Here is a 15,182-nt window from a genome sequence, read left to right on the forward strand (position 1 = left end):
CAGATTAGGAGGTCGCTTCGCCTAGCACCTTCTCTCCGTCTGCAACAAAAATGACCTCCCCGTAGCCAATTCTGGGTCACGCTCTCAAGCTCACATGTCTGTCCATGGCCTTTCACACTACCCCACCCTGACCACCTGCAGATTGGAGGAACAACACCTCATTTTTGGTCTGGGCACCCTCTAACCTGAGGGCATGAATATTGAGTTCACCTCATTCCACTAATCAGCTTGCCTTTTCTCTCACTTTCCCCATTTTAACTAGTCATTCCAGTTCCGACTTTCTTTCTCTCTCCAACTCGCCCAGACTCTTCCCCCTACCTTCCTGAGATGTTCACCCCCCCCCACCTATCATCTTCCTCCTTCACCACTCATTTTTCCCCTCACCTCGGTGAAGGGCTCAAGCCCAAAACGTTGGTGATGCATCTTTACCTTTGCTACATAAAGACACTCTTTGACCTGCTTTGGTGTGCTTTTTCTCCCCTGGAGATTTGTTAGTGTACAGTGAATTCAGTGCTTTACCTAACTTCTTCTTCTGGGTCTAAACTTGGCAGTTGTAATTTAGACAGGATCTCACTGGTTTTATCAGAGCTCACCCCCGTAAGTTCTGATTTATATGGACCTTCATAAAATTCTTTGAAGGTCTTGTTAATTTCTTTTGGTTTATACGAGATTCTGCCACTCCCAGTTTGTATAGTGTTGATCGTCCTCAAAGCCTGTTCTGTCCTCAGCTGCCAAGAGAGGACTTTATGGGCTCTCTTCCCCCAATTCCTAGTATTTTTGTTTTGACTGAATTATGGTCTTTTCCATACTGTACATTTGTAACATCTGGTACTTCATTTTTTTTGTTTGTTAGAGCCCTGTAATGGTCCTCTGAACCCAATTTTTGGAAGTCCTTTTCTAGGCAAGTAATTTCCTGTCCCAATTCATTGACTTCCCTTATATATTCCTTTTTAAATGTTATAATGTACCCAATTATCCGACCTCTCAAATATGCCTGAGAGTATCCCACAAGAGAAATTTATCTGGAGTAGAGGCACAGTTGTTCTCCCAGAGCATCTATCTGCATTCTTACAAAATAATAAAACTGTGGCCACAGCAATGCATTAAGATGCCACCTGTATATGATATCCTGCTTGTCTGGTCCAAGAGGAGCCTCGCTGTGTACTCATTCTTCATGATCCTACCCTCTATAAGGGCCAAAGCCAGAAAGAAATCTATTCTAGAGGAGGAATTGTGTTGTTTTGAATAGAAGGAACAATCTCTCTCCCTGGGATGCTCCTTCATGCAGCCAAAGGTAGCCTCCCTGCTTTTGGTTTAGTTATTTTCTTAGTCGATTTGTCTAAAGCAGGGTCAAGACAAAAGTCCCCAACCAAAATATTCTCCCTTCCTTCTACCAATTTTTGGAAGATTTTGTATAAATTTTTCATCATCAAAGTTGGGGGCGTAAACATTCATTAAGGTCTAGGGTTCTGAATATATCTGAGAGTGTACCATTACAAATCTCCCTGCTTTATCTTAGGCTACAAGCTGCACTCTCACTAGGATATTTTTACCTATTCAAATTGCCACCCCCTGCCCTTTGCCTTTGAGCCAAATGAGGAGGCTATTACCTGACCCACCCATCCCCTCTCACTTTTGATGCTCCCACTCTGTCAGATGTGTTTCTTAGAGAAAGGCCAGACCCCCCCCTTCTCCCCGCCAATTTTTCTAACATGTGCCAAGATTCTTTTCCTCATAACTTGTCAATTCAAACTGTTAACATTGAAGCTAACGTATTTTATACTCTTAGCCATTGCCCCTGGGACTGCAAGACTGGTGTCCCCACTGCCCCAAGTTCACCATCCATCCAACCTTCTTTCTTCAGCCCATATCTCCCACTCACCAGGCCCATGACAAACCCTGGGAAAATTAAACAGACATAAAAAAAACTGAACCAAAAAAAGGTGAGAATAAAATATCCAACCAGAAAAGAAAAAGGGGGAAACACAGCAACCACAACCTGTAACATTATCCCCATCCCTAACTCCTCATCATTTCATGTATGTTACCTTCTAAATGTAGTATCACATGACAATAGTGGAACCTTTACTTTTTTTTTCCTTTACTTGTCTAAGAGTCTCTTAAATGCCCCTTCTGTTCCAGCCTTTGTACACACATCCTCTTATGTTGGCTACTCCCACCCTGGGAAACAGGTGTTGGCTGCCTCTCAGAATCTTGTTACCTCTGTTACATCTCCTTTGTTTCTTTTCCTCTATAGTTATTAAATTAGTCACGATCATGTAGTTTCATTAGACCTCCTCCTGGATCTAAACCAACTTTGGAATCGGAGTATTCTGGTGAACTCGGCAAGGTCCTGGAGGAATGTTTGAAAGAAAAGCAAACAGAGACTCAGACGGTTTTGGACCTTGAGAAATATGTCAACATAAGTGGGGTTTCTCTGGCACAGGGATGCAGTCGGTTCATTCTCCAACCCACTTGCAGGGGGGGTGGCTAATTGGAATCCTGGTAACTGGTGGGTGGGTGGGTGAAATTTTTGAGTTCTCAGGAGTCTCCATCCAAGTGTGTGATGAAGTCAACAGGTCTCTCAGCGTCCCGAATGTTTCAGGCTTGAGCCCTTCCAGATATGAGGAAAAAGGAGCCTTAATTAAAAGGCTGGGAGAAGGGAAGAAAAGGTGGGGGAAGAATACAGACCAACAGACAAATGGTGATAATCTGATATAGTTGGCAGGACAGGAGAGAGAGAGATGGTGAGAATTGATTGGGGGAGAAGGATTTGTAGCTCTGTCACCATGTGTCTTCTCCGTACTGATCCTCCTCACAGTTTAGGAAACTCCACGGTTTGTCGTGTTACTAACCATGCGCCCAAGGTGTGTTGTCCTGGAACATTGGCTCCAGAGAATGCCTGGCTCCCTCTTACTCCACCATCTTCTCTTCACAGGGTTAAGAAAACAGCGCGTTTCCTGACAGGAAGCTTCAGACAACGCCACGTTGTGGTCTGACCCTCCAACTGAATTCCTCAGGACCGTAGTATCAGCCAGATTTCTCGGTGGATGAGAATCACAGAGATCACGGCACGGAAAATCCCTGCACCCGCTGAATGTGTGAACTGGACTTCAGTCGATTGGCCGACATGGAGGGTCAGGTGACCAGTGATACGACAGATAAAACTCTCCAAAGTGAACCGTGTGGTGAGGAGGGGCTTCCTGTGGACGTATTAGAATCACATCCCTGCGCTCCCCCTGGGGAGAGTCTGTTCACCTGCTGCGTGTGTGGGAAGGGGTTCCCTCGATCCTCCAACCTGCTGAGGCACCAGAGAGTCCACACTGGGGAGAAACCCTTCACTTGCTCTCTGTGTGGGAAGGGGTTTTCTCGATCCTACAACCTGCGGATACACCAGTGGGTTCACACTGAGCAGAAACCCTTTACCTGCTCCCTGTGCGGGAAGGGGTTTCCTCAATCCTCTGACCTGCTGAGGCACCAGAGACTTCACACTGGGGAGAAACCGTTCACCTGCTCTCTCTGTGGGAAAAAGTTCTCTCGGCGCTACAGCCTGAGTTCACACCAGTGTGTTCACACCGGGGAGAAACCATTCACCTGCTCCCTGTGTGGGAAAGGGTTCTCTCGGTTCTCCAACTTGCTGAGGCACGAGAGAATTCACACCAGGGAGAAACCGTTCACCTGCTCCTTGTGTGGGAAGGAGTTCTCTCAGACCTCCAACCTGCAGGCACATCAGCGGGTTCACACTGGGGAGAAACCGTTCACCTGCTCCTTGTGTGGGAAGGAGTTTTCTCATCCCTCCAATCTGCAGGCACACCAGAGAATTCACACCGGTGAGAAACCATTCACCTGCTCCCTGTGTGGGAAAGGGTTCTCTCGTCCATCCAACCTGCAGGCACACCGGAGAATTCACACCAGGGAGAAACCATTCACCTGCTCCCTGTGTGGGAAGGGGTTCTCCCAGCCCTCCAACCTGAGTTCACACCAACGAGTTCACAGCAGAGAGAGGCTGGTCTCTAGTAGCAAGGGATTTGCACAGTCCTCTTGACAGGACCACTAGAAAATTTAGACAAGTGAGACTTCGTTCACCTGCTCCCAGTGTGGCATGGCATTCTCTCAGCTCTCTGGAGACCAGCGAGTTCACATGGGGAGAGAGCGAGTGTTCAGGCTGGACAGTCAACATTGTTTCCCTCCAGTAAAACCTTCACTCGTTAATGGGTGTGGGGGGAGGGAGGAAGATTAAGGGAGGTGTTCGGGGCAAATATTTTACACAGAGACTGGTGAGCACCTGGAATGGACAGCCAGATGGAGTTGGTTCTTGCCAGATCCATGAACACGGAGGGAGGTGGATCATGTGCAGGCAGCAGTTTGCCTCCTGTTCAGTACACACATGTGGGCCGAAGGGTCAGTGTTTCAGAACCCACAGGTCGAAGGATTGTTGTGTTGATGGGGATTTTCCCTGTAGCCTGAGCTCCTCCCAGTCTCACTCTCCCCACTCCATTATTTGGGCTTCTGCCCTTTACCCTGCTATTCTGAGTGGGGATCCTGCCGTCTATCACCTTCCACGGATGCTGCCTGACCTGCTAGGTTGTTTCAGCATTTTGTGTGCCACTCCTGAGGTGACTGTGGTGGTGACCTCTGACCCGGTGCCTGCGTGGCTGGGCTGTAGTGATGAGATCATTCACCCAGGAGACGTCAGTGTACAAGACTTCGCTGTGCAAGTTCTCTTTGGTGTTTGCAACTGATTCAGTTTGAAACTCAACGCTGCAACCTCTGGATTTTCAGTGGACAAAGGTGGCAGATGCTGGGACCTAACGCAGGACACAAGTGCAGGAGAAACTCAGAAGGGCACGCAGCTTGCATAGGAAGTAAACAGTTGGCATTTCTTGCCTGAGGCCTTTCCCAGGATGGCTAGAAATGGGGAAACCACCCGAATGAACAGGAGGGAGGAGCAGGGGCAGCAGCACTGGGTCATTGGTCAGAGGTGGGAGGGGTGGGGAGAAAAGCTGAGAAGTGATGGGGAGATGGCAGAGGGTTTCTCTCTGACAGGAGAAGGCAGGGAAGGGGGAGGGGAGCTGGAGGAAAGAGGACAGAGATGAGGGTGAATGGAAATTGGGAATCAATGTTCATGCCATTGAGTTGGAGACTGTGAAGATGGAATATAAGGTGTTGTCCCTCCAGTTTGTGGATGGTGTCGACGATTCGTGTCCAGATTGTTGTTCCGATGGAATTTTCCTTCCAGCTCCAGCTCTCCGTGTGTTTGTATAATCCCCAGGCGACCTGCTGCACCTGTTCATCGGATTTTTCATCGGAACTGCATCAGATCCCCTGGGTCACTTCCCCTTTGTACTTGCTGGGCTGGCTGGTATGGACAGACCCTGTCTGAACTGGACCGTGATAGACAGTGAATAAAAATGGCTGCGACTGGTAAATTTTGGTCCCGTTCTTGATTTCTGAAGCACCTTATGGGCAACATTATCTCCTGTCCCCACAGCATTTCACTGCCTGAATGCCCTTTAAACTCCTCGACCAGTGCCTGTGCCTCTTTGCTGCCATTATTTGAGGACCTGTGGTTGACTCCCCCAAGTGATTTTTGTCCCCTTATTATTCCTCATCTTTACTCAGATCGATTCAACATTCTGCTCCTCAGAAACTACATCATCTCTCACTGACCTCCTGATCTCATCCTGAATCAACAGGGGTTCCCCACCTCCCCTATCTTCAATATTCTGTTCATCACAAACTAAATCATCTCCCACTATCAACATAGTCAATATCCTTAGTCAACATAGGTCCATGGGAAGAGGAGAAATGGAGATTGATATTGAGTAATGAGGAAATGGCCGAGGTATTGAACAAATATTTTGTGTCTTCACGGTGGAAGACACATCCAGCTTGCCAAAGAGTGGTGATAGGGAGGTGAGGGCCTCAATAAAATAATTAACCTTATAACAGTTTACAGCGCGGAAACAGGCCATATCGGCCCTTTGAATCCACGTCAGTTCACTTGAACAGCTCCACTAGTTCCCCCTCTCCGCCCATAATCCTCCAACCCCCTCATATCCATGTACACATCCAACCTTCTCTTAAATGACAGAAAGGACCCTGTGACAACTATCTCCTCTGGAAGATCATTTCATTCTGCCACCACTCACTGAGTGAAGAAGCATCCTTTAATATTTCTCCTAAAGATTTTCCGCCTTACCCTTAACTTATGTCCTCTTGTTCCAACCTCCCCTGCCCTCAGGGGAAAGAGTCTACTCATGTCTTGTCTATCTATTCCCTTCATTATTTTAAATACCTCGATCAAATCCCCTCTCAACCATCTACGTTCCAATGAATAAAGTCCCAGTCTCCTTAATCTTTCTCTGTAGTCCAGATTCTGTAAGCCAGGCAACATCCTTGTAAATCTTCTCTGCACTCACTCCACCTTATCTCTATCCTTCCTATAATTTAGAGACCAGAACTAAACACAATACTCCAAACATAGCCTCACCAATGCCTTAAATAGCCGCTGCATCACTTCCCAGCTCCTATACTCTTTACTATGATTTATGAAGGCCAGCATACCATATGCCTTGTTAACCATTCTGTTTACATGGGAATCCACCTTCAAGGAACTCTGTACAGAAGAGATGGTATTGAGAAAACTAATGGGACTGAAAGTGGACAAATCCCCTGGTCCTGATGGGATGCATCCCAGGGAACTGAAGGAAATGGGAGTTATAGTTGATGTGTTCGTAGTCATTTACCAATATTCTCTGGATTCTGGGCAGGTTCTGGAAGACAGCAAATGTCACGCCACTTTTCAAAAAGGGATATAGGCAGAAGACGGGTAATTACTGGCCAGTTAGCTTAATGTCATTAAGGATGAAATAGTGAGACATTTAGAACAAAGGAAATCCATCAGGCAGATGCAACATGTATTGAGAAACGGCTGGTCTTTTGGACAAACTTGCTGGAGTTCTTTGAGTTTATATTGGATGCGGTAGATAGAGGGGAATAGGTTGATTTTGTATATTTGGATTTCCAGAAGGCATTTGATAAGGTGCTGCACAAGAGATTTATCAATAGGATACAGATGAATGGAGTTGGCTGAAGTATATTGGCATGGATTGAGGATTGGTTACCTGAGAGTCAGGATAAATGGGTGATTTTCTGATTGACAGACAGTGGTAAGTGGGGGGGCCGCAGGGGTCGGTGCTGGGCCCACAGCTGTTCACCATTGTACATTGATGATTTGGAAAAGGGGACAGAGGGTCGTGTAGCCAAGATTGTGGATGATACTAAATTGAGTGAAGAAGCAAATTGTACAGAGGATGTGGGGAGGCTGCAGAAGGATAGAGTAAAGTTAGGAGGAGTGGGCAAAGATGTGGCAGATGGAAAATGTTACGGAGTCCAGAGGACTCCAAAAGCCAGGAGCCATAGACATGCATCACAATACAGAGTTAATTAAACAAAAGTAGTTTTTAATTATATTTGAACAAAAAAAAACAGAATTAAACTTTAACTTATTACTTAACCTACTTATTCAACCTACCTAACCTACTTAATCCCCCCTTCAATACTAAACGCAGGTGTGTGTAATGCATATTTAAGATCAGAAAAGTTCTTTGGATCACAGTCTAACCTCACTGGTTGCAGGCAATTCTTGTTCTGTGCACAGAAGTTTATATTAACAAAGTTCGCCAGTCTTTGGTGCTTAACAGGCAAATTTTTACCACTCAGGAGGGTTCTTGTTGGTCTTCAGAGAGAGATTCCTTTTTGTTCCAGGACATCGCACCTGATTCCTGTTTAATCAGTTTTGCTGACGAAACTTGTCCCCTTCAGGGGTCTCCAAATGGTCCTCCTTCTTGCTGGTCACCTTTCAGCCAGACGTCTTCTTTGACCAGGCAGTCTTCCAAAAGTTTGCCAGCTTTGTCCTTCTGGAACTGATTTCTGTCTCTCTCTCTTTCACCCCCTCCTTCTCTTAGAGCAAAACTGTTCTGTCTGTCTGCAAAAATCACAGGCTCTCCCGGGCAAGCTGTTTGCCGCAACCTTTTTGTTGTTTTTTGCAAAAAACACTGCAAAAGTCCTGCAAATATTCTGTGTTTTAAAACATTTGTGTGCAACCTGCTCTAATAATCCTTCACAAAACACCTCTAAATACTCTGTTACAGAGTACAATGTTAGTAAATGTGAGGTCATCCATTTTGGTAGGAAAAATACTGCAGCATGCTGTCGTGCAGAAGGACTTGGGAGGGCTTGTGCATGAATCATATAAAGTTGGATTGCAGGTACAACAGGTTATTAAGAAGGCAAATGGAATGTTGGCCTTCATCACTAGAGGCCTTGAATTCAAGAGCAGGGAGGTCATGCTGCAACTATACAAGGCCCTGGTGAGGCCGTACCTGAAGAACTGTGTAGAGTTCTGGTCTCCATACCTGAGGAAGGATTCACTGGCCTTGGAGGCAGTCCAGCGGTGGTTCACCAGATTGCTCCTGGATATACTCACTCGAATTCAGAAGAATGAGAGGAGGTCTTATTGAAACATATAAAGTATGAAAAGGGTAGATAAGATAGAGGCAGAAAATTTGGTTTCAGTGCAAGTGAGACCAGAACTGGAGGACACAGCCTGAAGATTCAGGGGAGTAGATTTAAGCCACAAATGTCAAACTCTGGCCCACGGGCCAATATAATTATATTTGGCCAGCAAGATCATTTAAAAAATGTATTAGAGGTGGCCCGCTGGCCGCGGCGGCAGTATAGCGCATGCACAGCTACAAATCCCAGAATGCATTGGTGTCAGCCCACTAATCGCCACCACCTCCTCTGTTTACGTTGCAGGGTCTCACCGTGAACTCTGCTTTTGGGGCCTGGCCGGTGTCAGGGGAAGCCAAGGCCGCTTCCCAGCGCTCGGAACCGGAGGCCTCGTGCCTGAACTCGCCAGGACCGTTGCCCACTCCCCCTCCCTGCCGCAGGCCGACCTGCGACTCACGGTGACGGGGCCGCTGATCCGCCGAGATGCCGCCCTGCAGCGAGAGCCGATGCCCCCGCACTGTCGTTGTCCAACCCGATCGCCCGTAAACCCCGCCCTCCCGCACACAGGCCTGAGTAAGTATATGAACTTTAATCTCAGGATAAAACGATATTCCAATAGTTTCATGTCACAGTGATAAATATATTCCTGGTTAAAAATGGTCCTGCACCTGGATACAAGCTCATTAGGCATAAAACTTGAAAAGTGTGTAAATCAAAGGATATCTGTACCAATGGAAAAAGGGCACGGCAAATAACCCTGCTAGAGTTCATGCCCACAATCAGTCACCCATTTGATTGTTTCAGGAATCATGTTATTCTCCCACATTCTCAATAGCCCTCAGATTTTACTATTCGACAGCACACTAGCAACATTTGACAAATCCTCTATAGAGAAATATTATTTATTGAATATTTTATTTCTCATTTGTTAATGCTTCTGGAAAGAGTTTATCCAAAACTATTATTAAATATTTATTTTAATAAGAAAAAGTTTAACATTACATATGTTGAAAGAAGAGAAAACATGCAGATGTTGTTGAAAATTTTCAATAAATATTTAGTTCGGCCCTCGACTTAGTCCAAGTTTTTAATTTTGGCTCTCCGTGAATTTGAGTTTGACCCCCCGATTTAAGCAAAAAAAACACAGACAGGCTCAATGGGCCAGATGGCCTACTCCTGTTCCAATTTCTTTTGTTCTTATGAATCAATACCCCCTCCCCCACATCTCCAACATTCACCTCCAAACCGGGGCTTCCCCGCCCCATTCACCTCCAAACAAACTAGATCATCTCCCACTGTCACCCTGATCCCACCCAGAATCAACAGGGGCTTCCCTGCCCCATTCACCTCCAAACAAATGAAATCATCTCCCACTGTCACCCTGATCCCACCCAGAATCAACAGGGGCTTCCTCACCCCATTCACCTCCAAACAAACTAGATCATCTCCCACTGTCACCCTGATCCCACCCTGAATCAACAGGGGCTTCCCCACCCCATTCACCTCCAAACAAACTAGATCATCTCCCACTGTCACCCTGATCCCACCCAGAATCAACAGGGGCTTCCCTGCCCCATTCACCTCCAAACAAATGAAATCATCTCCCACTGTCACCCTGATCCCACCCAGAATCAACAGGGGCTTCCTCACCCCATTCACCTCCAAACAAACTAGATCATCTCCCACTGTCACCCTGATCCCACCCTGAATCAACAGGGGCTTCCCCACCCCATTCACCTCCAAACAAACTAGAACATCTCCCACTGTCACCCTGATCCCACCCTGAATCAACAGGGGCTTCCCCACCCCATTCACCTCCAAACAAACTAGATCACCTCCCACTGTCACCCTGATCCCACTCTGAATCAACATGGGCTTCCCCACCCCATTCACCTCCAAACAAACTAGATCATCTCCCACTGTCACCCTGATCCCACCCATAATCAACAGGGACTTCCCCACCTCCCATATCTTCCTTCCTATCATTAAGAATTCCCTGATACCCCTGGGAATTTAATTCACAATCATCTCCAACCTGGAACCACATTTGTGTTGTGGCCACCCTTTGGGTGGATTTATTCACCTGGTTTCCAGTGCTCTGGGCATTCAGATTAAGTGCTCTCATACTGGGACTTTATCATTCAATTTGCAATGTGGCCTTTCTTCTTGTTTGCATTGATTTTTTTCTGTCTAACGCTTTGATTATCCCCTCTTCTACCTTTTACTTCTGTCTCTATTTCACTCCCTTCTGTCATCCTGCAGGTAATGCCATTCCCCTGTCCTAGTCAGCTCACTGTCCCCATCAGCAAAACTCCCCCCTCTCACCCCACCCGGGACATTGGGCTGGTGGAATGGCCAGACACGTGAGGGGTGAAACATGGAGGTGAATGCGGATGAGACGGTCTGAGGAGCCCTGACAAGGGGTTATGGGACGTATCTGTCCATACTTTCTTGATCAGCCCATTACAGAATCTACAAGGGAACTATTTTGCTTGGAAGAAAGTGAGATGGAAACTTCAAGTGGAGAGTGGAATTTATAACATGGTGCAGAGAAAAAGAGAGACCTGAGAGGGAGTTAAAGAAAAGGAAGATTGTGAACATTATGAAGAGAGAGTGGGCGTTTTTAAATTGCCACACTTGGGCAGCCCTCCTTGGACCCAGGTGTGTTAAATGGGTGAAAGGTGTTCCCAGCACCTTTCAAGCTGGGGCTGGATCACCCCAGTAAATTGCCAACCCAGCGATTTAAGGAGGATCCCGCCCCAGCCATAACCCAGTAAGTGATGCGTCACACAAGCTAGTCTCCCCAAACCCCCCCACCAGCTGTGCCTCTCTCCCACTGTCAATCATGGTTCCCCCCCACCCTGCAGCAGCTGACCCCTCTTCCCTTCCCTGTGCAGTTGACCCCTCCTCCATTCCCCTCCCACCAGTGACCTCCCTGCCAGCCCAGCGGCAGTGACCTCTCTCCCCTCCCGATCATGGCAGGCACTTCACCAGGGGTTTTCCTGTGACGCTAACATGTAAGCGTGACATCACCGGACAACTGGGTCAGCCATTTTCAGTTTCAAGCTGCAGGAGGACACGACCTAGCTGAGTATTACTGGGTTCCCTAACCAGTTCTGGGGTAGGGCAGGGACTCGGTTGGTTTCTCATGTTAATAATCATGTCAGACCCTTTCAAACTGCCCTGTGAATGGGGAACTAACTGGGCAAATTGCCCAGTTAACCCCATTCAGGGTAGCTGGCGAAAGGCCCAATATATTACTCGAGCAGCTTTTTTTTGAGCAAATGCTAGATGATATTAGGCTCTTGTTATCCCAGTGTTCATTTCATGACCCAAGGGCTGTAGTAATGGAACCTAAAAAGCACAGTGAGGAAAAACAAGTCTGCACAACCAGCCCCTCCAATATTGACCACACTCTAATGCTTTTAGCACATCACTCCCTACAAGCAGGCAACACCCCAAGACAAGCAGGCAGCGTGTGGACACCTCGTCTTGGTGTTATTACCACAGGCATTGGGGAGTAAATGCCTGTAAGTGCCTTCCATCCCGCTCATTTGCAGAAAACACTCAGGGCAACCACCAGTTAGGGCTGTGGCGGTTGGCGAGAAACCTGCAAGCCTACTGTATGTATGGGACCAGTCGTCCCATCAAAAATTTCTGGTGGACATGGGTTCAGAAGTTAATGTATTTCCACCCACCGGTTTTGACAAACACCATCCTACCCCGTACCTGCAACTATGAGCAGCTAATGGTTCCAACGTTCCGACCTTTGGCACCAGGAAGATAAATGTCAAGTTTGAGAATCATCTCTACACTTGGCCATTTATTATAGCAGCAGGATCCTGATCTTTGCTTGGTGCAGATTTTCTTTGGGCTCATTCATTCCTCATTGACTTAAAAGGACATCAGCTAATAGATGGAACTACTTTTCAGACCATTCCTCTGGCAGATGCCTCTACCCCTGCCCTGTGCCTCCAAACATTAAGTAAACCAGTAGATGAATTCTCCAAGCTTTTGGAAGATTTTCCTGAAATTACGACTCTACAATTTTCTGCATCCACTGCAAAGCACAGTGTTACTCACCATATTTGTACTAAGGGCCCTCCTATCCATGCTAACATGTGCCGCTTGCCTCCAGAGGAGCTGCATTTACATCAGGAAGGGTTTGCCAAGATGGAGGAACTAGGCATAATTCATAGGTCTGACAGTCTCTGGCCATCTCCATTATATATGTTCCCCCAACACAATAGAGGTTGGCGAGCTTGTGGAGATTACAGGTGGCTTAACGACGCCAACATCCCAGATCATTATCGGATGCCTCATATTCAGGATTTTTTGGCTAATTTGCATGGAGCGAAGATCTTCTCCAAAATAGACTTGGTGCGTGGCCATCACAAAGTACCAGAAGAGCCAGTAGACATTCCAAAACAGCAATAATTACCCCATTTGGATTTTTGGAATTTTTACGAATGCCATTCGGATTAAAGAATGCTGCTCAATCATTTCAACGGGTGATGGATGCTTTAGGATGTGACATGACCAATATCTTCACTTACCTCATCGACATTCTAGTGGCCAGTGGGACTAAGGAAGAACATTTGGAACATCTTCATACACTTTTTTTCGTCTTCAAAAATTTAGATTGACCATCAATCCAGACAAATGCATCTTTGGACAAGAAATTATTGATTTCTTGGGGCATTATCAAGTATTCAAGACCAGCTACAGTTAAAAGCTGGTAGGAATTCTTGGGAATGGTAATTTTTTAACATTAGTTTCTTCCAGTTTAAAATTTTGATTTCTAATCTTATACTTGGCTGAAATGTAAAGGTTAAAACTTTGTGTTTTTTATTCTTAGTTAATTTTGTGCCTGTCTCTTTAAGAGAACTATTGTTTTACCATAGTGACTATGATGTCATATGTCGTAACAACCTCTTCAGGATGTAGAAGCATGAGCACGAGAAATTTTTCTTTGAATTTTTTGCATCACTTTTAATATCACGATATATCTCTTTAAAGTTTGAGCTTCTTTATATATGTTTTATATCTCTATCATTATACAGTAAATACTTTGTTATTCATTGTTATGAATGTCTTAATGTGAAGTTATGCAAAATGTTTATCTGTTTTATCAATGAATTAAAACTACATAAAGTAACAGTCACAGAGTTGGATTTATTAGAGTAAAGAGATCAAAATTTGAAAGATGATACTTTGAAATGAGAATATATTAAAATAGGGAAAGTGCTGTGCATATCCTGAGGAGATCCCAGGGCAGTTCGTCGACCCAGTTGGGCTTCTTGAGCCATGCCATCAGTGCTGATTTCAAGTGACGATGGAAGTGCTCGACCAGCCCATTAGCCTGAGGATGACAAGCCATGGTGCACTGCAGTTGGGTGCCCATGAGTTTGGAGAGCTCATTCCACAGGGCAGAGGTGAACTGAGCTCCTTGGTGGGTCGTTATGTATACTGGGATGCCAAAACGGGAGACCCAGGCAGAGAAGAAAGCCCTGGCACACATATCGGGGGAGGAGTCAAGGAGGGGGATGGCCTCTTGCCATCGAGTGAACCTGTCCACCACTATGAGCAGGTAGCGCGACCCACGGGCCTAACTATGTCATGGTGGACGTGCTGGAACCTGCAGGTTGGAGCATCAAACTGCTGGACATGGGGCTTGGTGTGTCGCTGGAACTTTGCAGTCTGGCAGTCCATGCAGGTTTTCACCCACTTTGCGATTTGTTTGTGTATGCCGTGCCCGAAAAATTGGAAGGATACTAATTGCGCTGCCGTTTGGATGGAGGGGTGAGACAAGCTGTGGATCGTGTTGGAAACTGTTTTCGTCCATTGGGCGGGGACCAGCGGCAGAAGAACATAGTACCATTGGTGTCAAGTGGGAGGTCCTGGAGCTGCAATCCCATGACCTCAGTCCTGAAGCTCTGCATTTCAGGGTGGTCTTACTAGGAGTGCACCAGATCATGGTAGTTGATGCCTTGTGATAAGGCGTTGATTGCTGGCGTGGAGAGTGCGTCAGCGACAGTTTTTTCCAGAGAGATGGTAGTTTAAGGTGGTGAATTCAGAGACTTAGGATGTGTCTCAACTGTTGGCGGCTTGTGGTCCGCATAGACAGTGAACGGCCACTCCTCCAGGAAGTAGCAGAAATGGCGGATGGCCCAGGTAGAGGGCTACCGGCTCTGTCGAACACGCTGTACTTCAATTTGGGGTTGCAGGTGGTGACTGAAAAGAGTGAGAGGTCTCCATGATTCATTAACGAACTGTTCCAGGACAGTGCCTACTGCCATGATGGACGCATCAACTGTGAGGGCCATCGGTATGCCCATTCATGGGTGGACTAACATCATTGTATGCGACAGAGCCTCCTTGGTCTCCTCAAAAGCGTTGTGAGCTTCATCCATCCACATGAGCTGCTATGTCAAGCCCAACATTAGAAAGGGGCCACATAATTTTGGCTGCTGTGGGGATAAAGCTATTGTAAAAATCTATCATGCCCATGAATTCTTGTAGCCCCTTCAGTGTTGTTGATCTGATGAACTGTCATTTAGCCTCCACTTTGTCAGGTAGGGGGGTGACACCATCTCTGGTAATCTTGTGGCCCAGAAAGTCAATTTCCTCAAGGACCAACTGGCGCTTCTCTGGATTAATGCTGA

The 15,182-nt window shown here is 46.5% G+C and overlaps 1 protein-coding gene across 1 annotated transcript; it reads left to right on the forward strand.

Annotated features, from left to right (window-relative positions):
- Positions 1 to 3,196: 3,196 nt before the first annotated feature.
- Positions 3,197 to 8,817, forward strand: LOC138754039 (zinc finger protein 112-like; the record flags this gene model as incomplete). Its single annotated transcript, XM_069917778.1, has 1 exon — positions 3,197 to 8,817. A coding segment is annotated over one exon (849 nt), but the record flags the coding sequence as incomplete, so codon positions are not given.
- Between the last annotated feature and the right edge of the window lie 6,365 nt (positions 8,818 to 15,182).

The sequence above is a fragment of the Narcine bancroftii genome, chromosome 1 (assembly GCF_036971445.1).
Source record: "Narcine bancroftii isolate sNarBan1 chromosome 1, sNarBan1.hap1, whole genome shotgun sequence".
Classification (NCBI taxonomy): domain Eukaryota; kingdom Metazoa; phylum Chordata; class Chondrichthyes; order Torpediniformes; family Narcinidae; genus Narcine; species Narcine bancroftii.